Source organism: Daldinia decipiens, assembly GCF_022478715.1.
Source record: "Daldinia decipiens strain CBS 113046 unplaced genomic scaffold F4813scaffold_49, whole genome shotgun sequence".
NCBI classification, from domain to species: domain Eukaryota; kingdom Fungi; phylum Ascomycota; class Sordariomycetes; order Xylariales; family Hypoxylaceae; genus Daldinia; species Daldinia decipiens.
This window is the reverse complement of record NW_026054592.1, coordinates 140,420-165,015: the sequence shown is the minus strand read 5'-3', so window position 1 is coordinate 165,015 and position 24,596 is coordinate 140,420. Positions and strand designations below refer to the sequence as shown.

The window sequence follows — 24,596 nt, the reverse complement described above, 5'->3', positions numbered from 1 at the left end:
AGTTGTTCTGATATCCCCACGAGACGTAGTAGTACACGGTTGCATGGAATGACTCGTGACAGACACCAATGGCCGAGAGTGTCGCGGATGTACGCCAGTACACGAATCCGTTAGTCTCGACGCCCTTGACGCGGAATACCGATTTCTGTGATATTAAAGGATGTCTGTATAGCCAGCGCGTAGATCCAAATCTTACAAGCCAGATAAAGAATAACCACCCAGCTACCCTGTACAGGTAACAGTCAATAGCTGGTAAGTAGCAAAGCAATACCAAGTGACTAACAGCTCAGTGTGTTGGCTACTCGATTTAGATGAAGCATATCGAACTCACCTTCACCAAACATGGCTATAGCTTCGTAGGTCTAAACTTGAAGACGCATTGCTGGGACTTAGATCACCTTTACCTCACAATAAACATGTACTATTTACCATGTCCTTTCACAATTGATAATGATGTCTTGCATTTCACATCTATGTAGTAAAGCAAGTTACATGTGCCATGAACATCGCATTTTCTATTGATTAGAGGTCACGAAGCCCCTTTACATACAGTCGACTTGTCCATCCGCCATAGGACGACGGCACAAGTATAAAAAAAAAGTCGCGAAGCCAATAAGCCAAGGCGGAGGCCCCTAAGTTGCGCCGTGCCGTTGCTGGACATCGAACGGATCTCCCCCTATTCTCTATCTGCAAAAGCTCAAGACGGCCAACATTATATCCTCGAGTAGTAGCTGCCATCGATTGTGATTCCGTAATAAAATGTGTTGTGTAATGAGTACAGGCGAAATGACCGATCCGAGTATGAGTTAAAAGTCATTTGCAATATTTGCAAGCAATGAAGAAGAAAAAATGCTGCTTGCAAGAATGTGGCGGCAATTATCCATCGTTTCCAATGTAGGGGATTTTTCATCAGATTTCATCCACTCGTGAGCTCGTGAAAGCCTGTCCTGGAATTTTCCTTGTTCCTAACTGGGTACCACCGTGACGAGTAAGTAGGCCGTGGAACGTCCCAATCCCTTCCTAGCGTCGCTAACGGCCATAAGGATGGAAGCCTCGGCTGCCACCGCCACCTCGTCCTCCGCCGCGGTAGTTTGCACCCGGCTTGCCAGCATTCTTCGGACCCTTGGGTGCGTCAGCCGGCGGAGCATGGTTAGGATCGACCGGAGTCGGACTCTGTTGATGAGCACTCCTATTTCGGTGGAAGCCACCACGACCTCCTTGGTTGAAGTTGGGCTGAGGCACATCGTCGTACATACCCTCCCACGAAGTCGGATCTGCGGCGCCCATATTGTTGTTGTTACTATAGCCTTGATTATATCCCCCTCGGCCTCCACGTCGGCCCCCGCCGCCACGCGGGGCAAACATCTGTTGCTGATTGTTGAAGTCGTTGAATCCTTGCGGGCTTCCGTCACCTTGACCCTGACCCTGACCCTGACCGGCACCTCCGTTCGCCATCATCTGTTGCTGCATCTGCTGCTGCATCTGCTGCATTAGAGCCGGGTTCATATTGGGCATTCCTGCCATCGGGTTGTTTTGGCCATTTTGGCCGCCACCTTGGGCCATCTGCTGCTGGAGTTGTTGCATCTGTTGCATCTGCATCATTTGCATCATGGCAGGGTTTACGGCTCCCATGCCCATGCCTCGGTTCATAACCATTTGCTGTTGCATCATAATGTATTGCTGCATTCGCTGCATATATTGGGCCATGACTTGAGGGGTCATGCCTCCTTGGCCCATCTGACTGGCCATCTGGGCCTGGGGACTACCCTGTTCTTCCATACCACCTTTCCTGAACTTGCCGCGTCTCGAGGCTTCCTCTTCCTCGCGCATGTTGCCTCGTGGCTGTGCCTTCTTGACCTCGATGGGCTTACCGTGGATTTCTAGGTGAGTACTGAGGCAAGCATCAACACCAGCTTCACTCTCAAACGTGACGAATCCAAACCCTCTCGGGCGACCGGTATCTTTGTCCATCATAAGGGTAGCATCAACAACCCGACCAAACTGGGCAAAATAGTCTTTGAATTCCGGCTCGGTCGTCTCCTGGCTGACACCACCGACAAAGATCTTGCTGGTTTTCTCTTGCTCATCTCGTGGGATAGCTCGCTTCGGATCGATCTAGGCTTGTAATTAGTATCCAAGCATTGCAAATAACCTTTGTGAAGGATTTTATTAGACTGACAATCTTCCCGTCTAAGAAGTGCTCCTTGACCATAACAATGTTCACCGTCTTAGGATCCTTGAAGGTGAGGAATCCGAACCCTCGCGATCGGCCTGTGGCACCATCTCTCATCACTGTACATTCCGTCACCTCGCCGAACTGGGAGAAATAATCGCGTAGCGACTCTAATTGGTGGATATTAGCATGGTAAGTCGAACAAAGCCACATATGTACCTGTTACTTACGATCAGTTGTTTCCCAGTTGAGACCACCGATAAACATCTTCCTACACAAACAGGATAGTTAGTATGGATTACACCAGGAATAATTACGAATTATGAAAGCGCATTTGCCGAATGCCGAAGACAAGTCAGTATATGCAAAGCTTTGAGCGAACACGATTGCCGCTTGGCAAACATACTGAGCTCTTATGCGGCTCGCCATAATCCTGGATAACTGATCCTTTAGCCTTGAATTCTTTTGGTTAATATGTTTGGCTGCCTGATCAGAAGTTTGAATGATAGGTGCATCTCTGTCTAAAGTCTGGCCACTGGCTTCAGATCCTTCGTTATCAGAATTAAACGGGATGTAATCCTCCTCTTTAGCCTTAAAAGTGTCCATAGTGACTGATGTGGTGTACGCGAAGTCTGAGGAGTTCAGATGAAGTAACGATGCATGGGCCAGCGGTGTGTAATCTCTGACAATCTGAGAAGCAAGTCCTAAATAGCACTGCTCGACAGAAATAGAACAAGGCAGGTGATGTCTGAAATGTCGAATATTTTTGTTTTCGTCTCTTTGCTATCGTCAAGCTAGGACATAACTTCGAGCGCTATTCGCTGCCAAATTTCTTGTTACAGCCTTCCAGAGTAATAGTCCCTTTTGAGCTTTATGAGCCTATTTCTGACGAGTGGCTACGGAAGGCAGTAAGTGTTTTTGTACTGACTATGGCCGAACTTTTATCGCTGGTTTTTCTCTTAAAAAAAGGTAGAGTGATTCCTCCTTAGGATTCCTCCTTAGTCTTCACCCACTATTTCTTTCCCGCGATGCACCTCTTGAGATCTGGACGACTGGTGTGCTCCCCTCCGGCTATGTATCTGAGAATATTGACCGACTTGGCAAGTCCATTACTAGATTTTCCCTTCGGAGACAGCTAGCGAGATAGAAACCCAGTTCTCTTGCCCACCAATGTCCTCCCGGCAAAAAGGCCCTAGGATACTCAAGCGTATGTCCTTTTGATTGTCAAATGTCTAATGGGGAATCATTTCCCAATTCAAACGTTTCGAGCATCATAATATGCTCGAAATATTGTCTGATATGGCTTTCAGGCATTGGCAAGATGTAACAAGGCTCTAAAGAGCCATGTAACTAATGGAAACAAACAAATCTAAACGGATCTACTTACCCGTCCTCCTTAGCACTAGCACCTCTAGCAGCATGGTATGCAGAAGCCGAATCATCTTGTTGAGGTTGCGCAACAGTGACGGCACCACTCGGGCCATTGCCTAAGTTGAAATCCACATCATCGTCATCCTCGTAGTTCTCATCTTGATATTCTTCACTATAGCCGTTCTCCTCAGCTGCGTAGGCCATTTCGCTATGTGCCTGGTCGATATCGTGATGGCTGGGTTCCTCTACGGATTGTTGAATGTTCTGGGGCGTAGGAGTGGGGATAGGAGCGGTAGGGGCTTGCACTGCCGGAGCTGCTACTGGCGGCGGCGGCGCGGCGGAAGCATCGTTGTCGTCGTATCTACGAAGGATCAGTAAATCTGTAACAAGTACATACTAGTTGATAGGAAAAATGCTAGATGTAACATCTCAAAGTAGGGGAGCGCAGGTTAAACATACAAATCAGCAAAGAGGTCATCCTCAAAGTTCTCCGTCTCCGCCATGTTGGAAGGCGTTGTTGACTCGAGTTGATGGACGCGATCGCAAAAACTCCAAAGTCGCGAAGCGGTAATCGACTTGGATTCGACCTAAAAGATTGAACCAGGAAGATTGGGGTTGTGTATCTAGCTCAATCGGCCGGCCATATAGTCCTTCCCAAGGGAACAATCTGAAAGACGCTGTGGGATTAGTGCAATTTAGAAAGAAAAAAAGTGGTAAGGAAGGACAACTGGAAGAATGGTTGAGGAGGTGTCGATGGGAAAGAATTGCAGCCTCCTAGTTAGAATGGATGTACGCCGTGAGAAAGTCTTGAGCCAATAGGAGACGCGAAGTAGGCGGCAGGCAAACTCCATTTTTAGGTTAGTTACATATGTAGGTACCTAGGTACGTATCCGCTAATCTGCTAATGTCATTTGAGGTGTTCGCCGTTGCCGTTGCCGTTGACGCACGGATCACGATGAGTCTCAGCTACCACTTAGACTTTCCGACTTTGTACCTTAGCTGTAAATCATGTGGGGCAAGGATTCACTATAATTCAAGCCACACCTACTTCAAGTTTATAGGTACCAGATACTTTGTTTACTTTCGATTATTTCATGATAGTAATCGCGCTCTACGGTAAAAATTCATATTAAATTTGTAGCCAATATTACTCCTTGTCATCTTGCGAGCCTATCAATTTAGATATTTAAAAATGGGGTTATGAGGAGTTAGACATGTACATAATGTATGTATGTAGACATAACTAACATAGTAGGTAGCACCTACACTACAATGAGGTAGTAAATCATTCGTACCTGTAACTACCTACCTACCGAGGCTAGAGCTGTGGCTTCCCAGTCAAGCATTATCGAGGGGCATTATAGGTAGCGCTGCATTGCCAGGTTAGCTCTACAGTTCGAACGTACCTAACCTTAGGTATACTCGCCTTTTATGATGTTAGTATGATACATGTACTCTTAGCCTTTCAATTGTTTTACTACCTGAGCCTTTCTCAAAATCCAAGCTGGGTGAATTACACCCTCGTCACAGCAATGCGGCTGTGATTTATTCCAGAACAAATTCCGTTGCTATGTTTTCATCCTCGGGAAGCGGCAAGAAGCCGCCGTCCCAACAGGTAAGCTCTCTTCGAGGTCAACATCTAGAGAACATTGTTTTTTTTTAATTGACGATGACGTAGGAAATGATTCAAGTCGGTGAGTACCATCGTCTTGTTATTCAATAGTGTCTCAACGCGCTCATATAGCGCCTATATTAACTTGAAAGAGACCCATTTACTAACTTGTATCTCTCTACTTGATAGACAGGTCAGAGTAGGTTACATGTCGCTTTTTGTTGGCGAAAGTCGCCCCAAGGGTTGTTTGCTAAGCTCGAATTAGGTCGACCTCGCCGTTTTGGCGTGTCCAGAGAGAAGGCGCTGCAAAGAAGACGGGCCGGGATCCTAATATAGTAGTAGGAGCTTCTTACTCCCATGCGGACATGCTTAAATTCGATAATCTGTACGTTCCTGACGTCTCTCTTTGTGTGATATTTCGTTAACCTAGCGCGCCACGTTAGGAATCTCTCTGGCTCCTCATCCCGACCGAGATCTCCTCCACCTTCTTCGCCACAGAGAACTCGAACGAGCGATGTTAGCTCGCCGCCGCCAAAGCATTCGTCTGGCCTATCATCGCCCCCACTGAAGTCTTATTTTAGCTTCTTGTCGAATACGAATCGAGATTGGGATGTTGGAGACCTTGAAGTGCCAACCGGAGAAGATATGCTTGGATATGAAGATGACGATGGGGATGACTTTGGCCTCCCAAGTTTGTCCAACATGCAGCGACGGAGTCGACGAGCCGCAGCAGCTCAAACTAGTAGCTCTTCGCACATTCAATCAACACCTCTAGACACGGCGCTTAGCTTTCCGCAAAGACGTCATTCAAATAGTGCCGACATAGCCATAGAACGACCAACACCCGCTTATCCAATGCCCAAGAAAAGCGAAGGGAAGATTCTTAGACCACAATATAAAGATATTCTAAAAGGTAGCCTCCACTCGGTACTAAGGTATTGTTCCGGTAGCTAATATTATTTAGACCCGGCCAATGCTTTACATCTTATCGATCACCCCACAACCCCAGCCAATGCGACACCAAAGGAAACCGATGCAATCAACTCTCGTATAACAAAGATCAACAAGTTCAAAAAGATTCTTCAGGCTAGTACTATACCATTAACGGATCTTAGAGCTTTAGCATGGGGTGGTGTTCCTGAAGAAGTACGGGCTATGACATGGCAACTCTTGCTGAGCTATCTGCCAACTAGTAGCGAAAGACGCGTTGCGACACTGGAGCGGAAGCGGAAAGAATACCTTGACGGAGTACGTCAAGCATTCGAACGAGGTGGCACTAACCCTGCTTCTAGTGGTCGGTCTAGAGGTCTTGATGAAGCAATATGGCATCAGATTAGTATTGATGTTCCCAGGACGAACCCCCACATCGAACTCTACAGTTACGAGGCAACACAGCGATCGCTAGAACGGATACTATACCTCTGGGCAATTCGACATCCTGCAAGCGGCTACGTACAGGGTATCAACGACCTGGTGACTCCTTTCTGGCAAGTTTTCCTAGGCACTTACATTACCGATTGTAATATCGAAAGCGGCATGGACCCGGGGCAATTGCCCAAAGCAGTGCTCGATGCGGTGGAAGCCGACTCTTTTTGGTGTCTAACAAAATTACTCGACGGAATCCAGGACCATTACATCGTCGCCCAGCCTGGTATTCAACGACAAGTTGCTGCGCTTCGGGATCTTACCGCTAGGATCGATGAAGGACTCGCAAAGCACCTTGAAAACGAAAACGTCGAGTTTATTCAATTTAGTTTCCGCTGGATGAATTGTCTCCTCATGAGGGAGATCAGCGTACGGAATACTATTCGGATGTGGGATACATATCTAGTATATTTCCTCGTGCCCTGGTTGAGCAAGCTACCCACTAACTATACTTAGGCCGAAGAACAAGGCTTCTCAGAATTTCATTTATACGTGTGTGCGGCATTCCTAGTGAAATGGTCGTCCAAACTAGTCAAAATGGATTTCCAGGAAATAATGATGTTCCTACAGGCATTGCCCACCCGGGACTGGACCGAGAAAGATATAGAACTCTTGCTTAGCGAAGCCTACATTTGGCAAAGCCTATTCAAGAATTCCGCTGCTCACTTAAGGGGAGGACCGAGTCGAGCCCCGACTAATCTACAATTATAGTAGAATAAGCAGCCCCGCTATACATAAGAACACGGATCGTCACTATAACTGGTCACTTTATTATTGGGCCCTCTAAGGCTAAGGAGAGCGTTTATCTGCTTTTTAATAATCGCGCTTCGATTGGGTATAAGGCTCAGTATTGGCCGATGCTAAGGCTTAGCCAGTAGAAGCGGATACGATTCGGGACAGTCCATAACAACCATGGCTCCAATGGAAGAAGTTACAGGTCGCTCAAAATACTTGGAGTCAACAGGATATTCGTATTTGCGTTGAAAGGCCAACATGTGGTAGTTGAGTGCTGAAGTGCTCTATTAGAGAATCTCGATCCTCGGCAACGCCTCTTTGAAGCAATACCATTCTAGCTATAGGCCTTTACGACTATAATGACTGACCACTACAAATATTTGCCATAGTGCAAGATGAACGCTGCAAGGAACCAGTGAGATAGCCGACCATATGTACTTAATATGAGCAGGCATCTTAAACCAACGAAATATGACTAGTACAAGCCCGAACGCGTAAAATAGACTTCTTAGACTATGCAACGAATGATAGTCGTGCAAGAAGTTTATGTACTCATATTACTACTATATCGGATGGCCACTAAATATGCGGCAAAATTAACGTTGATACTGTACTAATGCGGTTCTCTAATAATTCTAGGGTAATACCAGTTTCGAGGGATGATCTTTAAGAAAAAAAATCTAATTAGTTACTACCAATACCCCCTTGAGCTCAAGCTATTTGTGGTTCTATAGCTCCATAAGGTTTCGTCGCCACCCCTTCGATCCTAACATGGCCAAGCACCTCTCTCTTCGATATCGTCGGCAGCGCCGCAACCCACTTCCGAAAGCCCTCGAGGAAGGCATCTGCCGCGGCACGGTCCGACGGATCGACCGGATCTTGGTTGAGGCTTATCTGGCACATATGGGCACCAGCCAGCGAAGCACCATGCGCCCAGGAGTTCTGCTCGCCAACGACATTTGTATCGCCCACCAACGGCTTAATACACCCCTTATACCCATGCATCAGCACATCTAGCGGCAGCCTCGGCTCCGTCGTGCTCGGGCGTCCTAGCCCAACTCCATCCAACCCGCTTGCTAAAGCATCTACCATGGCTCCGACCGTCCGTATCCCACCTGTTATAAAGCACCGCGCAAGAAACACATGCGGCACAATGAGCTCTGCAAACTCGATGAAGAAGGCCTCGCGCCGCCTGGTACTCTCCTTCTTGTGGTGCCACGCCGGCGCCTCGTACGTGCCCCCGCTGAGCTCCACCAGGTCGAAGCGGTGCGTTTCCAGCAGCTGGACTAGACGTGCTGCTTCCAGAGGCGCGAACCCGCTGTCTTGGAACTCGACGCTGTTGATCTTGATGGCGAGCACGAAGTCGGGGCTCGTGGCGTCGCGGATTCCGTCGGCGATCTCGGTGATTAGACGCGCGCGGTTCTCGAGCGTGCCGCCGTAGGCGTCGGTGCGCAGGTTCGTCGTCGGGGATAGGAATTGCGCGAATAGGTACCCGTGCGCGGCGTGGAGTTGGATCCCGGAGAATCCGGCACGCTCGAGGTATACGGCTGCGTAGATGAAGGAGGCTTTTATAGCGTGGATCTCGTCTGCTGTCGCTGCGTGCGGCTTGCCGTAGCGGAACATGGCGCCGTATCCTCTTGTTAACTGTACGTCTGACGCGGAGACGGGGTTAGGCTGGTGCTCCTGCGCGGTCTGTCGTCCGGGGTGGTTCAGCTGGCCTAGGAACACGGCGCCGCCGCGTCTGCCGGCTTTAGCGAGCTTTTGGTATGCTTCGAAGCGCGAGCCGAAAAATGGGTCGGAGGGGGTTATGATCATGTTCCCGGGCGCTTCGAGGTGCGTCGTGTCGACGATGATGTTGCCCGTTACAATGGTGCCCCAACCACCGTCGCCCCAGTGCCCGTACAGGTTGCATAGTTGGGTAGTCGGTATGCCGCTCGCGCTCATGTTGTCGGGGTCCCAGGTCGCCATACGTTCGGTCATAGCGACTTTCATAAACCTGTTGGGGGCAATGGCGGTGGAGAAGGGGAATGTGAGGGGTGCGCCTAGAGGTGACGGGTCGACGTCGCGGCTGGGGTAGCGGGTTGACATTGTGGTTGGCTTGGTTTGTGAGCTGAAGGCGTTTAATTAGGAGGTAGGTAGTCTTGCTTGAGATCTCATATATATTTATAAATCACAGTTTCTAATTTGATGTTTAAAAGGGGCGTCTTGATCGAGACACAGCGACAGGCTTGTGTATCGCACAATCGCTATTACTTGAATCTACTTGGTGTATGAAAATAAATATTCCATCTATTTCATCGTCGCAATGACGAGTGTTGTAGTTGAATTGCGTGGGGCTAAGTGTCCCTTATCCCGTGAACCCGGAACTGCCTGAATGCGTTCGATGGACTGCTGGGACCCCCTTTTCGGCAATATTGCCTGGGGTGCGGCTCTGAGGATTGCGGGGGAGGTCTATTAATGGGAGGCCTTGGAACTTGTAATATATGGATACTGGATACCTATTGTTTACCTACTATATATTATTCAACTTGGACGTAAATATATAAGGTGACTTGAAGCTGAAGATATACTCTTGGTGCGCAAAGCATTCTAGCAAAACTAGGAAACATATGCTTATTTAATTCACTATCAGATTCATTGGTGAGTCTACGATAACCACGCGTGATACTCTTATGCACACTTAAGTTCGAATGTAAACTTAACAATCGTTCAATATCAATGCTTGTTGCCGTACAAGATTGAGTCTAGACTACTCTAACCATGAGCCTTGGATTCCAATTGACAGATGTCCTACAAAAGGTACATACATATGTATGGATAGACGCTATCCAATAGAAGCCAAGACGACGTCAGGTTACTTTGTGAACAGCTTCCTTTTGCGGAGTGTGTAGCAATCGTGATTGGGTTCATCGTTGGCACTGTAGTATACAGGCAATAATCTCCGTATCTACCCTAGGATCAATCATAACAACAGTTATGCTGCGGGAATATGCGATTATTTGACGGCACACAAATGCTACCCGCCATGAGCATGGTGTGGACCCTTATTTTCACCTGGACTTCGTTTAGAATAAAGCTTCCTCGATAATATGACTAGGTACTTATATAAGTAAACAACTTATGAATGCATCTTTAATACCACCTGACCAATACTTGGGTCCGATTTGATTGCCTAGGTAGTTATCCTTAAGAGATTAGAACTACTATGTATGTCCGGACTTGGCTGTGTACGACACCGACGCCCGGATCCGAATGCCCCTGAAAAATCTCCGTAGGGCCGGGTTATGCAAGGAAGGAAACAGAATGCTATGTAGTTGACGTTGCTTGCGCCGTACTTCAATATTTATGGTAACCAATATATAATTACAAGTTTTGAAAGAGTCGAGTATTATTGGAACGATTAGCGACCGGAGGGAATTTTTTTTAATCCCAATAATAAAACCCGTGTCGATTTTTAAAGAAGCATCTAGACTCAGTTCGAGCCGTTGACCTCGTGACTAGTGGATATCGGTAGAAGCCGGGAGTGCTAGTCAGGTTCTTTTCGGACCCGCCGTAGACTCGGCTATTTAAAGACCGGCTTCTTGCCTTCGATATCTCGTAGTTATTTCTAGTTACCGACTTCGAAGACTATGAACCTTAGAGAGTCATCTCTGGTATGTGGAGTATCGACTCTGGGCTCGGGAATGTTTGTCAAGCCCGTAAGGCCGAGATAGAGTAGCACGGCGGAGCTGCTTGATGACGACGGATCATGAAATGTTGTGGAAAGCTCGGTATAGAGAGACTACATACGTAAGGTATGAACTGTTCAAAGGCCTCAGTCATGTGCTCGTCCAGATAGGGATTTATGGCTTAGGTGCCCCTTCAGAATTACTCATGGGATAAACACGTCCATTATGTCGGTGGCCATTAATGTATGCGCACATATATGTATGTATGTGCGTATATATGTCTAAGATAACTTGGCATACCTAGTCGACGTATTATATATTATGTATTATTCGATATACGCAATAGGTAAGACGGAAATATTCCATCGGTCCAATGATAAGATGAGGTAGTAATTTATGAATATGCCAAGGGCCCCCACTATGTAAGACCGCGTAGGTGGCGGTCAGATAAGGCAATGGACGGCAATTCGCGGCTTCCCCGAAGCCGCTAAGCTTTTTGTTCAACCATTCCGCAGGCCGAAGAGCGGACAAATTCCACGCTAAACCTTCAACTCCGTCTTTCAATCTTCACTTTTTATTGCCGTTTAGTTTTTGATGTGCAACAATTAGCTCCTGCTTCAATACTAACCAGCCCGGGGTTGAGATGCTTGTCCATGGCATTTAATTAGTGGACAACTTCCCGTATAAAATGCCACTCGCCCTTCCTTGCGATTTCGGATCCTTTATTTTCCCCTTGTCGTCTTGACTCACAAGTCGTTTTATGAATTTCGTACGAATAGTTTATAGGTAGTGTCCGAGGAACGGAAGCTGATCCATGAATATCGAGCTCGTTGGCCGACATTTCGATATCGGTAATGTCGCTTGAGCCGTTTGGTAGCCCGTTTGCCATCTACAAGCATCTATACGCTTGTTCGCGACAAATCAACGGCGTCATTCTGCGCTCCACTTCCCACATGATTTTCAGCCTCCGTGTGCAACCGAACCTTCTCTTCGAATTTGCAGATTCGACCCACATTGCAACGAGTATACTACTAGTTCCGGCGGCTGCTCCTAGAATGGGGTGGCAGCTGTGTGGGTTGTCGGTGGGTGTTGCTTCGTTGTTCATTGTAGTGTCACTCGTGAGTACGCCCACCTGACGTTGCGGCATGGAGATCATTAGATACCCGGGGCCGTCCATGGGCCCCGTCCACATTGCATTGGTTCCAAGCTGGTGGAAACCAAGCCTACCTCGTCTCCCCCTGTGGGTAGGTAGTATCTAGAAATACATACTTAGAATACCTACTGTAGGCCTAGGTATCTATTTAGCTCTAGTGTATCGGTCTGATCGGTCTGATCGGTCTGATCGGTCCAATTAGTTCGATGGGGAAAATGCAGAATTTTGCTGCTTCTTTATCCAATTGGGGCTATCTGGCTAAGTCTGGGTCCGGATCCAAGGAGCACAATGACAAGGACCACGCCCTTTTCATGCAGTATGTCGCCGAACCACACTTACATACGTACAAGCTTGACATGATGCAGAATGTAAGAAAGCAGAAAAGGTAATATCCCCATTGGCTATTGAGTCATCGACCCTTCTAACCTACCTAGTAGTGTAAGTAGTGTAAGTTGTGCAGGTCGACGCGGTCTAAAAGCTTGTCTATATTATTTATACTTTCCTCCTATCTACTCCCCATCATCATCATCTTTCTCTCTCTCTTCACAAAAATATTTACCTACAAGGACAATACCCATTATACGTTAACGTTGCTTCCTATACTACATCTCTAATTCTAGTTCATATCATACCTAACTCATAACCGGCGCATAGCTTATAGGCATGGCTCCCTCCGCCGTCGTTACGTCGACCGCCCACGATGGCGAGCAAGACATAAACCTGACTGCTTCCGCCGTCAACCACCGCGTTAATGATCAAACCGCTTCCTCGTCGAACGGACACGGCAACGGCGTATCTAAACCAAATGTTCAAGAACTAAATGCTTCAAACATCACTTACACATTTACCAAGGAGCCTCGGGATGTTCCTGCTCCGGGTATCAACTCTGTCAACGACTCAACCATTTGTACAGACCACATGGTCACCGTAGCATGGTCAGCTAAGTCCGGCTGGGGAACACCGGAGCTAAAACCTTATGGACCACTATCTCTTATGCCCACAGCGTCCGTCCTTCACTACGCCACGGAGTGCTTTGAAGGTCTCAAGGCGTACCGTGGCTTTGACGGCAAGCTGCGTCTGTTCCGACCCGACTGCAATGCCAAGCGATTTCTCATGTCCTCGGTACGCATCAGCTTACCGCCTTTCTCTCCTGCCGAAGTAGAGAAGCTGCTCTTGGCGCTAATGGCTGTGGATGGTCCCAAATGGCTGCCTCGTGACCGTCCTGGAAGTTTTATCTACCTGCGTCCGACACTCATCGGGACCCAGTCACAACTTGGTGTACAGGCTCCGTCAGAGGCCCTTCTCTACATAATTGCCAGCTATATGCCAGTCATGGACTCGCCAGTAGGCGGTCTGAAGCTCCACACGTCGCCGAACGATATGGTGCGTGCTTGGGTTGGCGGATTTGGATACGCCAAAGTTGGTGCGAACTACGGTCCTTCTCTTCTAGCGACGCAAGAAGCTCGCGCGAGAGGATTCGGTCAAATCCTATGGCTGTACGGTAGCGAAGGCTACTGCACGGAAGCTGGAGCGAGCAACTTCTTCGTCTTGTGGAAAACTCAGGAAGGAAAGACTCAGCTTATCACAGCGCCGCTGGATGACAGACTGATCTTAGATGGTGTTACTAGGCGCAGCGTGCTGCAGCTTGCTCGTGAGAAATTAGGCGATGAGATAGAAATTGTAGAGAGAAGGTATACTATTAAGGAGGTATTGGAGGCTAGCACGGAAGGAAGACTGCTCGAATCTTTTGCTGCTGGTACAGCGGTAGGTTCCTCACAACATATCCGGAAGTATTGCATGAAAAGGAGGCATCGTATGCTAATATTTAATCACAGTTCTTCGTCTGCCCTATTTCGCTCATCCATCACCGCGGACAAAACATCCAGATCCCCATGGGCAAGGCGGGCGAAGGTGGCCTATGCACGCTCAAGCTTAAGGGTTGGCTTAAGGATATCATGTACGGAAACGTAGACCACCCATGGGGTGTCGTCGTACAGGAGGAACACTAGATCGCCTAATTTCTCCGACGTGCAGGTGTAGCTGCATCTCACGCCTCGGGACCCCAGACTTTCACAGCCGACGAATATTCCTGCCCGCATAATGTCTATTGGCCGAGAATAGAGGGCGACGACAATCATAGCTGCGAACAGACGGGCGGAGCGGATGTGGGGAACCCTGATATCTCCTATTATCCTCCCTGCGAGGCATCTTAATTACACAAATCCATGCTGGCAATGCTGTACCATGATCCATGACGACACGATCGGTTCTCGAAAATCTCATTGCTGGAACATACATGACCATCGGGGGGCATTTTATATAGAAGAGGGACGGATGCATAGCTAGCGTTGCGCCTCGCCTTTTTCGCTTCGTTTTCTTCATCTATCTCGCTAGACAGGCTAGTTACCATGCTACGGGACCACGACGCACGACGGCATATTCCGCGTTTACTAGATATCTCCTTTTTCTATTTGGTGTTTTATTTTTTCTTCGACACGGTTACTTCGCGTTGGACTAGAGTTTCCTGTCGTCGTACGGGGTATCGCATTATAAGGTCCGGTGCATGGCAAATTCGTTTAGCTGCTTTGCTTTTAAATCATTCGCGTTCGCTTCGGACGCAGCGCGGGGATGGCACAGCGAATCGTATGGTGTAGCTGGCTTGGGATAGGACAGGGTCAGAGGTAGATTACACTAATTGGGTGTAAAAAGAGCTGGGATAAAAGCATGTTGTGTTGATAGCGAATCTCAATACATATTTCTATTTCGAAAAACGCTGTGCTGTGAGGAATGTTGGATTTGACTAGTATATATGAGAAGCGATCGAGCAGGCATGCATTTTGAGCAACGATCTACATACTTGGTGAACTCTTATACATCGTGGTCCCGATACGCTCTAATGAGTTCATACATCTGTCATAATAACCACCTACATAGCTCTATCATAGTCCTTTAATGCCACCGAAAAGTCACAATGCGTCCTCTAACAGCAAGACGCACCATACGAGCCCTCAAGCGAGTCCTCCGCCACAGCGTCAACGCTCACCGCGCGTGCCGAGCACGCTTCACCCGACCTGTGGTAACGAGTAAGAGTAATGACATATCCCGACCAGCAGCCTCAGCGGTTCAGGAACGAATGCAGAATGTTCCCGGCCTCCTTCTCAATCTCCTTCAGAAATTTCTAGAACTCAATCAGTACATCGCACCCGTCTACGACTTGCGGGATATTGGACCCGTGGGACTTACTTCCTCGTACGTCGTCATCTCCTCTACGACATCCTTGCTCGCTCTATCTAGATCCGTGCCGAATCTAGCTAGAGCTTCGACGTGGGAGGCCGAGGCCGAGGGTGATATTCCGCTTACTACGCTGGCCCCGCTCAGACGTGTCTCATCTCCGGCGCCGTCTGATCCCTTCCGTGATAGCATCCCTTCGCCAAGGTCCTCGATCTCGGCCTGAGCTTCCACCTAGGATACCCAGAGGCCATCGAGCTCGGCGACGGCGGCTTCGAGTTTGACCTCGAAGATGGATATAGCGTCGCGGATTGCCACTGCGGCGGTACGCTCATGACCGTCTTCGCCGGTGGCTGTGTAGTCGATTGTTAGGTCCTTGAGAGACGAGATGAGTTTTTTTATTTGGGCCTCGAGAGCGGCCATTTTCTGCCGGTTGGCGCGGATATTGGCCTCGCTTTGTGCGACTAGTTCTGCTTCGGCTTCTTCAAAGGCGGTTATGACGGCGCTGTGGACTGTTGCGCGGAGGTTGGCGTAGCGCTCTGGGGTGGGAGTTAGTGGGGAATACAATACAGGAATATTTGGCTTACCACCAAGCTCTGATACTAGTGGTGGATCGGGGTCGGGAGAAGGGCTAAGACGTTGCCGTCGGTTATGAACGTGACTTGGAATCTGGTTCTCTTCGTCCACTCTTGGCCTCCTGTATTTGTCGAAAAGCGGGGCAACAGAATAATGCGTCTTTCTATGTTTCTTGGGAGAGGGTGGGCGCACATCATCTTCGTCGTCGTCGTCCAGGAATAGACGACGCTTGAAAGATTTCAGGGGCGCGGAAGAATAGGTCTTTAGAGGGGTTGGGATCGCGTCTGGGTGTAGGCGGGCAAACATTATGACGGCGCGGGATTTCAAATACATGAACTAGATGAGAAACAACGAGAATTAAATGAAATAAATTGTTAGTATAAAAAATAAAAATCAAGTTTTCCGTTCTGGACGACGATTGCATGTGAAGAGTGTATGCTGAGTTACGAGAACTAGGGGCATAAGGCTTCCCAGTTTAAACTTGATAGGATGAGTCTACAACTTTCAAACATGTAGTTGTAAGAGACTTCCAATGGCTATGAATTCAACGTCGTATCAACTGTAAAGTTGAGTTTGTGACTGCAGGAAATTAACAATTGACCATATGGCAGTTACGGGTGAGCTACTACCACAATTATTAACAAGTACTACTATACTAACCTAGCTCTTTCCCTCTCCAGGTATTCGATATAATTTTAACATAAATTAAGAGTCATCATTAAATTGGCAAGTGCTATATTGTTGTACAATTATGTAATTACCTTAAGGTACCTAAGAAACTTAGGCGAGGACCTGCTCTCCCCTATTCTGTCCGTGTTGGAGTTGTATAAGTCATATGAGCTATGATTCATAATTCTCACCCCAACACAAACTACGATATCTCTCCACTCGCCTACGATACTCTAATCAAAACAGGCACTGTAGCGCCTGCTGATATCCAAACATCAGGATGGCCAATAACACCATACAGAGCCCTTAGAAATCCCGAGTGCGCCGTGAATGAGAGGATGGATTTATCATCTCTGCTGAAGATGTCACGTAGGAGGGTTCTCACTCGGTCGGCAATCTCTTCCTCGGTTTCCCGACGGTCTGGCTGCCATAATTCATCGGCTTCGCTCAGGGATGACTCAATTTGGAAACCGGGGTAGTTGTCCGCAATCCAGCTTTTCGTGCTGCGACGATCACAGGTGTGCTTTCCGAAACGCTCTCGCATATTCTCCTTGATAATTGGCTTAAAAGGTCGATCGGCCGGTACGTTGAGGCCCGAGTATGTGATGCTAGTCGTCGCGAGACAACGAGCAAGGGGACTCGTATAGTACTTCTGTGGTGCGGGCATTCCTGTTGCAATCGCATTCCGCCAGAAGTCATTCAGTGCTTGTGCCTGCTGCTTCCCCTTTTCTGCTAGCTGAGAGTCAGCCCAAACAGTACAGCCATCACCGTCCAGATGCGACCAATACGACTATGTGCAAAGTTAGCATGGCTGAGAGCTACAACTATTAGAAAGGGGCCATCCTTACCTCCCACTCATGTCGCCCTACTTCGGTCTCCTTAAGATTATGGTATCCTTGACCGTGTCTGATAAGGAAAACCAACTTATACTGGACTCGGCCCTGTCCTTGCTTGTTCTTGTGCTCTAGGAAGCGGACGAATCGTTCCCATTGTGTCTTCTTACCTTCTGGGCCGAAGGCTGCGTCAGTCTCATAGGCGCGATCAATCAAGCCCATGTTTGGTAGCGTTATCTATATTATTGTTAGCTCGTTATTAGCTTTTATAGATATTAGATGCTTTAGCCCACCGCTCGGAATTGTGGCCCGGTGGGCTCCTCGCAGTGGCGGAAGAATCCGGGAACAACCTGGAACGATGTGCCATTCATCGCCATGATGGTTTTTATATTATGTTGTCGGTTACGAGTTCAGTTAACAATAATTTGAATTGAGAAGAGGTGATGCTGGATACAGAAAGGAGAGAGTCTACCATTGGGTCTCAGGAGAAGGGAGAATAAATAGTTAAGTGGTCCTTCGGTCTCAATTCCAAGTCGCATTAACTAACAAATATGTCGTGTAGTTTTCTAAGAATACCTGATTCCGAAATTCAATATGGTAAGTACTTGGTGAATATCACAACTACACACAAATATATATATATATAAGCGCTCGCCCGTAGGACACGGGTGTAGCCTTGCACTGCGCCACCACAATAAACAGCTGAAGTCACCCAATGACCGTGGCCTCCAAAGGAATACTGCTTTATTTGCCTCGAGTCAATCATTCTCCAAACAACAAAAACATCTAGAATGCACGTCATCTTCTTGAGAACAATGGGATTCATCAATTACTGACATGTGGTGTCTCAGTAACTGTTTGACGGTAGGAAAGAGATGGAAACGGCTTACTAACAGAAAGAAAGATTTGGGACATACACGTCCCGACACCAAATTTGAGAATACCTCATTAGAACAGTTTTCATATTTCACTGTTCCGCTTCATATTCCGCACCGTAGCCCTAAGGCGAACGTTGGAGAACCCGACCCAACCATTATTGGAGCCACTAAACCCGTCCGACTGCTCAGGATACTCCCAGAAAGAGTGAATGGGTTACTTACGTGTCGCATCCGATCTGTCGACTTAGATGCCGCCATAACACCAAAATACGATGCCATTTCATACACCTGGGAACTTACGACCCAAGAAGAGACAAAAAAGAGAAAGGATGAAACGAGTAACACTATAGTTTGTAACGACAAACGACTCTTAGTGGCAGAAAACCTTTTTAATTGCCTGACACAGCTTGAGAAGAACGGCCGCCACTATGGCCGGGACCTCTGGGTCGATGCAATATGCATCAATCAAGGCAACGATGACGAGCGCAATGAGCAAGTCAGCATCATGGCAGACATATATAAATTGGCAGATTGTGTGGTTGTGTGGCTGGGCGCTGCTGATAAGCTTACACAAAAAGCCTCAGAGTTGATAGAGCATTTGAGTCAACTAAAGGATGATGACATGCTCACTATCATTCCTCAAGCATCCGACAATTCGCATAACAATGTCTTATTGGGATGCTCAAACTCCCCGGAACACTGGGAAGCACTCGCTTTGCTATTTGGGAGAAGATGGTTCACACGAGCGTGGGTGGTCCAAGAGCTCATCTTGGCTCGCGGAACAACTATACTATGCGGCGATTTTATCTTCGATTGGGAGAAGATGGTTCATGTCTCGGATTTTCTATCAAAAAGAATATCTGCGAACACATTCAAAGAATATCTTTCGTACAAAAACCCTACGAAATTGAATGCGGTTAAGAGGGACATTGATATTGGATCTGACAACATTCTGCTTCACACTCTGGTTAGATGCCGCACTTATGACGCTGAGAAGAACCACGATAAAGTATATTCTTTTCTTGGCCTTGCCAATTGTCGAAGTCCTGACCACCCCGAATTGTATCCAAATTACAATGAAAGTGTCACGAAGCTATATACTAATGTTGCCAAGTACATTCTTGAAATCTCGAAGGATCTACACGTCCTTGCACACGCCGAGGGCGAAGACTTTCAAAAAATTAAAGGACTACCTACATGGGTACCAGATTGGAGCGTGAGAGAAGATCTTGGTCTTAGAATTACTGGATATACCAGATACAATGCCGCCGGTACACTACCATGCTTCAAGAAGATCCAGGACGAAAATAAGCTAGTATTACGCGGGTTCGAACTGGATACGATTACTCGAATAGGAGAGACTAAAAAGGAGGTTAATAATACTAAGGACTGTAAAAACTGGCTGGATATGCGCGACGAGCTTCAACGGGAGTATCCCACTACCGACTATAAAGATGCCTTTTGGCGGACCCTCCTCATCGATACAGATCCGTCTAGAACGGTGCCGATCAAGCAGCCATGGGAAAACGCCTTCGACATCTGGATGAAGCTCTCCGATTACGAGCCATCCGACACTGGTAAGCAAAGAGCTGCCCAGTACGAGACCTCTTTCACCCATTCCTTGAATCTGCGCTTGTTTAGGACGGCTCGTGGAAGCTTAGGTTGCGGAACTTCGTCTTGCAAAGAGGGGGACCTAGTGTGGATAGTTCAGGGCTCGAGGGTACCACTGCTCCTTCGAAAAGGGCCGCAGGCGGCGACCTACAACCTTGTTGGCGGGACGTATCTCCATGGGTTTATGCAAGGGGAGGCGTTGGACGGACGAGAATTTCAGGAATTCACTCTGGTTTAAGGTATTTTATAATGGCTATTACGATAGGACGAATTACAGGTGGATGTAAAAGTATTGGCGTAACATAGGGTATGATGGAGGACTAGATATCTACCTAGGTTAGGGGCTTTGGATGGAGGATACGGGGGTACCAATGCCCGATACGGATATGTTACCTGGAGTAATAGTGAGCATTTTTGAATCTGATACTTTTCTTCTCGCTTTACATTAAGACATATAAAAATATGGGGTATAATGTGATAGATACTAAACCTAACTATTCTTCGAACAAGGAAAAGCATTCATAAGGGGATATGTGGTTTTGGAGGATATCACGAGCTAAGTTATCAGTATTTTATTTATTACTGTCACACAACCAATACGTACTGAATATGCGATATATGAGGTCTAATTGATGATATTCCTGATGATCTGATTGATTGAGGTAAAATCGTGGGAACGCGTGTTACACCGCTATTTTACATGAGACTAGGGATTTTCAGGTCACCTGACATGGCTGACTAATCTGACAATTACTAACTTCTCCTTGCGTAGATACATATATACGATGATAGCGATTCTACCACCATATGTAATATATTTGGAGAAGACACCAAACTCTTCCCCGGGACATTACTCATATAATACCGCCATCTAAAATCACATTTTCACTAGTAACATTCACTATTAGCGTCTAGGTTAGGTACTTCATGGCAAGATAATCGGGGATAGGGGGATTAGGATTACTCACAACATCGATCCACCTAGCCATCCACTTTTCAACGGTCGCCTTGGCCTCGTCGACCAGACCGAGCTCTATACGGATTCATGTTAGCGGATTCATGAATGAATTAGGGGGGGGAGGAGAGATAAGTAATAGGAAAAAAAGCAATTGCACTTACCGAGAAGCAACTGCACGCCGCCGCGGATCCCCGACTCAAGCGCGGACGCTATCCACGCGTGCGTGTATGATGTCTGCTCGCCGACGAATATCATCTGTAGGCAAAGAGTGTGTTAGTATGATCAGGGTTGAAAATTGGAGTGAAGAAAGGGGTAAGGAGGCAATAAGGGATACGCACATTACTATACGTCTTAAAATACTCGGGCAAATACAACTGATGCTGGCCCACCGTCGGACTCGCCCAGCTCCCCCCCTCATACTGATCCATCATCCAGCAGCGACGATTATACTTGCCAGTATACTCGTCGTACGCGACCTGGCCATGGATCTCCGCCATCGCATCGACCATATACTGTACATGCTCTTTCTCAGGGACCGAGACCCAACGCGCGCCCCAGTCGCCCGAGATGTAGGACGCTAGGATTGTCGCGGGGCCGGTGCAGTTTAGGCAGTAGGACGGGTAGCAGGTCGATCCTACGCCGGGAATGTCTGTTGATGTGGAGCAGCCGCCAAAGATGGGTTGAGGGTAGTGCTCCCAGAAGCGTGTTTTGTATTCTAGTGCTACTTTGCAGGCAGCTGTAAAAGGCATATTTTCGATTGCGTTGGAGATTGTTGTGGGGAGATCTGGGGGGTGTTAGTGTTGTAGATAATAGGGGGGGGGGGAGTAGGCTTACAGGGGAGTCGCATCTTTTTGACTATGGAGAAGGGGAGTGCGAACACGGCGTAGTCGTACGAGGCGTTCTGGAAGACTGTGTCCGTGTAGTTGTTTCTCCATTGCAAGTTGATCTTTTGCGTGTCTTCTGACCATTGGGCTCGCTCAATCTTTCGGTTCATAGTGGTTACATTGTCGACGAGTGGGTGGAAGGATGATGGGAGTCGACTTAAACCTGATAATTGATATGAGTAAACTATTGGTTTTGGATAGGAAAGGAGATGCATACCTCCGTCTATAGTCTTCCAAGTAGTGGCTGCAAAATATCCACCTTCATAAATCTATGCGGATAAGTTAGTATGGTCCAATCTCATGAATGATTTATTCAACTTACCGTGTCCCAAAATGAGGTTGCACCACCTCCGAGCACGTCGGTGTCGTTTAAACTCGCGTTGAGGTAGTTTACCATGTAAGCTAATTCGGACCTATTCATGTTTAGTAATTGGTAACTTGTTGTCTCTTTATCCTAGTGACCATGGAAAGGAGTTCGGCGCGATAGAATGAGCTTAGGAGGTATAGATAGACTCTACGGGGAGAAGCAACTTGACCACTTACCAAGTATCACCACCAAGTCCACCAAGACCATTAACTATGCAAGATAAGTTAACAATCATCATCAATAATTAAATAATTATAAGAGCATCAAGTACTTACTTAAAAAGTCTTTATGAGCCTTAAACGTATTAGTAGCTACCTCAATCATGAAAGTCTCATTCGAAGTAATAGCACTGATTTTATCAGACAACTTCTCCGTCGACGGATTCATTGGATACGAGACTGCTAAAGATGTGTTTTCATTGATCTGGGCCACTGTAGGCGGGAGTCCCGTATCCAGCTTAATCCCATTGTGATAATATAACCCATTGGGATTTGACTGAATCCAGGGGATGAAATCAACGCTGAAGTTCTTGTCGTAATTATTGAGGAGATTCATCTCTCTAGCGAGTTGGAACACCTATGCTTTATTAGCCGACCGCAACTGGGGGTTTTGAAAGGAAGATATAAGAGAGCTAATGCCAACTCACCATTTGATGATCCGCGATATTATAAGTCTCATTCGAGTACTCTATTGTCTCCGGAAATCGCATAGGGCCCATCTCTTGATACGAATAATTGAACGGCCCCCCAGAAAGATATTCTGTGTGCACTCTTCCACCAAGGCGCTGACTAGCCTCGATAATCTTCACATTCGTAAAGCCAGCTTGGTGTAGAACCAGATACGTCATCAATCCCGACATGCCAGCCCCGATGATAGCTACGTCTTTCGACTTAGCCTTCGCAACATCGACGGCACAGATCTCCTTGTTCTTGAGCAGCTCGACTCCGTTGAACCACGGGCCCCACGCATCGATACCAGTGGCGTTCGTCATCTCGATACTACTAGCGCCGCGTCTCCTAAGTTTCCTTCTACTCAGTCGCTGGGTCTCGCTACGTCCGACTAGTTGTCCTTGCTGGTCCCATGCTGAGATGCATCCGTCGAATCTAGCATCGCTGGGCAAGACCCAAACCAAACGTGACTCCTTAGTGTTTGTGGTCTGGCCGAGAGTATGGTGTGCCTCAGTATGCCGTGTGTCGTCACACCGGCCGTAAGAGTACGTTATAACACCATCAATAAGATTATTAAAAGATATATGGACGTTCGCTAGGCCTGAACTGAGATCGGAACGCGTCTCGAGTTTGACTGGTAGGCGAGAGGTAGAAGCAATTACCCCCTGGCTCGCCAGAGCAGCGAGAGATAACCAAAACATCGTCGAAATCAACACCAGGAACAGGCGAAGCTACTGATTAGGGGGAAATAAGAGCTCATATTGACTGTCTTTATGGTTATATATATACCCCGGATTTCCCCCTTGTAGGATTGCCATATTGGCATGTACCTACCCATCAACCCTGGCGCCTTAAAAGGCGATATCGCATGTTCATTGAACCGAGAACGATGTCATACCTATCACGTTGACTCACTATCGAGCTGATAGAGCATAGAGCACATGGTGGATTATGGTATGACAAACATTACTGGCTAAGCCTCATGAACTATGCGATAGCTATAAGCTTATTCAAGTAGTATCTCTTGAGCATCTCTCAAGGTAATTGCTTGATATGGTAGGTGCCCTCCGATGGTTAGAGATAACGGCTGTCGGCGGGCAACATCTAACCATCTTTGAACGTTAGTTCCCGAGCGAGGAACGGGTGGAGCTCGGAGGCTATAACATAAGCCACCATCTTCTTGACCGCTCGTAGCTGGAGCAGTCATGCCTTGGATAGCTTCCCGTCTGACCTGAAGGTTCCGACAAGTCGGATAAGGCTGCGCGCCCTTGGCGGGAATTTTCATCTTCAATATATGTATATATGTTACGTACCTGCTTGTAAACGTGCGCCCTCTGCGTCATTTCTGATCTGACTCGGTAAGCCTCAGTAGTATCCAATCGGCCGACGTTAAACGTATGCGATTACGGTGCTGGTAAGCTGGAAACGATACTCGGATAGATAATGAAGAGTCGGGTATTACCGTGGGTTTGCGATAGTTAACTCCGCAATGGTACTGCGTCGAAAGTTGAGACGATAAAGACTTGAGTAGTATAAGGTAACTTAAACTCCCTTTATCTATTAAGACCATGGTATCATTAATAATACCTTGAACAAACTGATAGCTTCTCTAGTATTCCTTGGCGTTAAATGACCTAAATTGGGGATAATGCGTACTCGAATCTTACTAGCTTGTATTATGTTAGTTAGTTATCTTATAACAGTTAGTTATAATGTAATATCCTTCACTTCAATCTGGCTCTCGACGGTTTGGTTATCAAGACTTTTGGACTGAAGGTTGGCCATAA

The 24,596-nt window shown here is 47.3% G+C and overlaps 10 protein-coding genes across 10 annotated transcripts; 3 read left to right on the top strand and 7 right to left on the bottom strand.

Annotated features, from left to right (window-relative positions):
* Positions 1-883: 883 nt before the first annotated feature.
* On the bottom strand, positions 884-2,998 carry F4813DRAFT_259956 (RNA-binding domain-containing protein). The gene is made up of 3 exons (XM_049240241.1): positions 2,404-2,998; positions 2,180-2,343; positions 884-2,115 (listed from the first exon to the last, which is right to left on the bottom strand). Exons 1-3 carry the CDS (start codon positions 2,438-2,440, stop codon positions 1,030-1,032), a joined length of 1,287 nt encoding a protein of 428 aa, XP_049095327.1. The 5' UTR covers positions 2,441-2,998; the 3' UTR covers positions 884-1,029.
* Positions 2,999-4,341, bottom strand: F4813DRAFT_259955 (uncharacterized protein). The gene is made up of 2 exons (XM_049240240.1): positions 4,004-4,341; positions 2,999-3,905 (listed from the first exon to the last, which is right to left on the bottom strand). Exons 1-2 carry the CDS (start codon positions 4,045-4,047, stop codon positions 3,557-3,559), a joined length of 393 nt encoding a protein of 130 aa, XP_049095326.1. The 5' UTR covers positions 4,048-4,341; the 3' UTR covers positions 2,999-3,556.
* A 545-nt stretch (positions 4,342-4,886) lies between these two features.
* Positions 4,887-7,060, top strand: F4813DRAFT_375172 (GTPase-activating protein gyp1). The gene is made up of 6 exons (XM_049244980.1): positions 4,887-5,159; positions 5,223-5,238; positions 5,346-5,355; positions 5,422-5,541; positions 5,600-6,069; positions 6,121-7,060. Exons 1-6 carry the CDS (start codon positions 5,115-5,117, stop codon positions 7,035-7,037), a joined length of 1,578 nt encoding a protein of 525 aa, XP_049095325.1. The 5' UTR covers positions 4,887-5,114; the 3' UTR covers positions 7,038-7,060.
* Positions 7,061-7,532: 472 nt separating this feature from the next.
* Positions 7,533-9,891, bottom strand: F4813DRAFT_259729 (NADH oxidase). Its single transcript, XM_049240238.1, has one exon. It carries the CDS (start codon positions 9,402-9,404, stop codon positions 8,028-8,030), a length of 1,377 nt encoding a protein of 458 aa, XP_049095324.1. The 5' UTR covers positions 9,405-9,891; the 3' UTR covers positions 7,533-8,027.
* Positions 9,892-12,356: 2,465 nt separating this feature from the next.
* Positions 12,357-14,177, top strand: F4813DRAFT_259769 (branched-chain amino acid aminotransferase II). Its single transcript, XM_049240239.1, has 4 exons — positions 12,357-12,453; positions 12,503-12,575; positions 12,792-13,901; positions 13,973-14,177. Exons 3-4 carry the CDS (start codon positions 12,801-12,803, stop codon positions 14,144-14,146), a joined length of 1,275 nt encoding a protein of 424 aa, XP_049095323.1. The 5' UTR covers positions 12,357-12,453; positions 12,503-12,575; positions 12,792-12,800; the 3' UTR covers positions 14,147-14,177.
* A 1,075-nt stretch (positions 14,178-15,252) lies between these two features.
* On the bottom strand, positions 15,253-15,560 carry F4813DRAFT_393805 (uncharacterized protein; the record flags this gene model as incomplete). The annotated part of the gene is made up of 2 exons (XM_049247475.1): positions 15,253-15,315; positions 15,381-15,560. The coding sequence occupies 2 exons, from the start codon at positions 15,558-15,560 to the stop codon at positions 15,253-15,255; spliced, it is 243 nt and encodes an 80-aa protein (XP_049095322.1).
* Positions 15,561-15,599: 39 nt separating this feature from the next.
* F4813DRAFT_393804 (uncharacterized protein) lies at positions 15,600-16,247 on the bottom strand (the record flags this gene model as incomplete). Its single annotated transcript, XM_049247474.1, has 2 exons — positions 15,600-15,904; positions 15,953-16,247. The coding sequence occupies 2 exons, from the start codon at positions 16,245-16,247 to the stop codon at positions 15,600-15,602; spliced, it is 600 nt and encodes a 199-aa protein (XP_049095321.1).
* Positions 16,248-16,634: 387 nt separating this feature from the next.
* F4813DRAFT_375134 (phosphoglycerate mutase-like protein) lies at positions 16,635-18,043 on the bottom strand. Its single transcript, XM_049244979.1, has 3 exons — positions 17,737-18,043; positions 17,459-17,680; positions 16,635-17,400 (listed from the first exon to the last, which is right to left on the bottom strand). The coding sequence occupies exons 1-3, from the start codon at positions 17,818-17,820 to the stop codon at positions 16,834-16,836; spliced, it is 873 nt and encodes a 290-aa protein (XP_049095320.1). The 5' UTR covers positions 17,821-18,043; the 3' UTR covers positions 16,635-16,833.
* F4813DRAFT_375131 (HET-domain-containing protein) lies at positions 18,044-20,594 on the top strand. Its single transcript, XM_049244978.1, has one exon. The coding sequence runs from the start codon at positions 18,281-18,283 to the stop codon at positions 20,168-20,170; it is 1,890 nt and encodes a 629-aa protein (XP_049095319.1). The 5' UTR covers positions 18,044-18,280; the 3' UTR covers positions 20,171-20,594.
* A 249-nt stretch (positions 20,595-20,843) lies between these two features.
* On the bottom strand, positions 20,844-23,510 carry F4813DRAFT_383350 (flavin-containing amine oxidoreductase-domain containing protein; the record flags this gene model as incomplete). The annotated part of the gene is made up of 9 exons (XM_049245931.1): positions 20,844-20,965; positions 21,052-21,145; positions 21,229-21,674; positions 21,725-21,937; positions 21,992-22,043; positions 22,097-22,187; positions 22,318-22,351; positions 22,417-22,717; positions 22,788-23,510. 9 exons carry the CDS (start codon positions 23,508-23,510, stop codon positions 20,844-20,846), a joined length of 2,076 nt encoding a protein of 691 aa, XP_049095318.1.
* Positions 23,511-24,596: the final 1,086 nt, after the last annotated feature.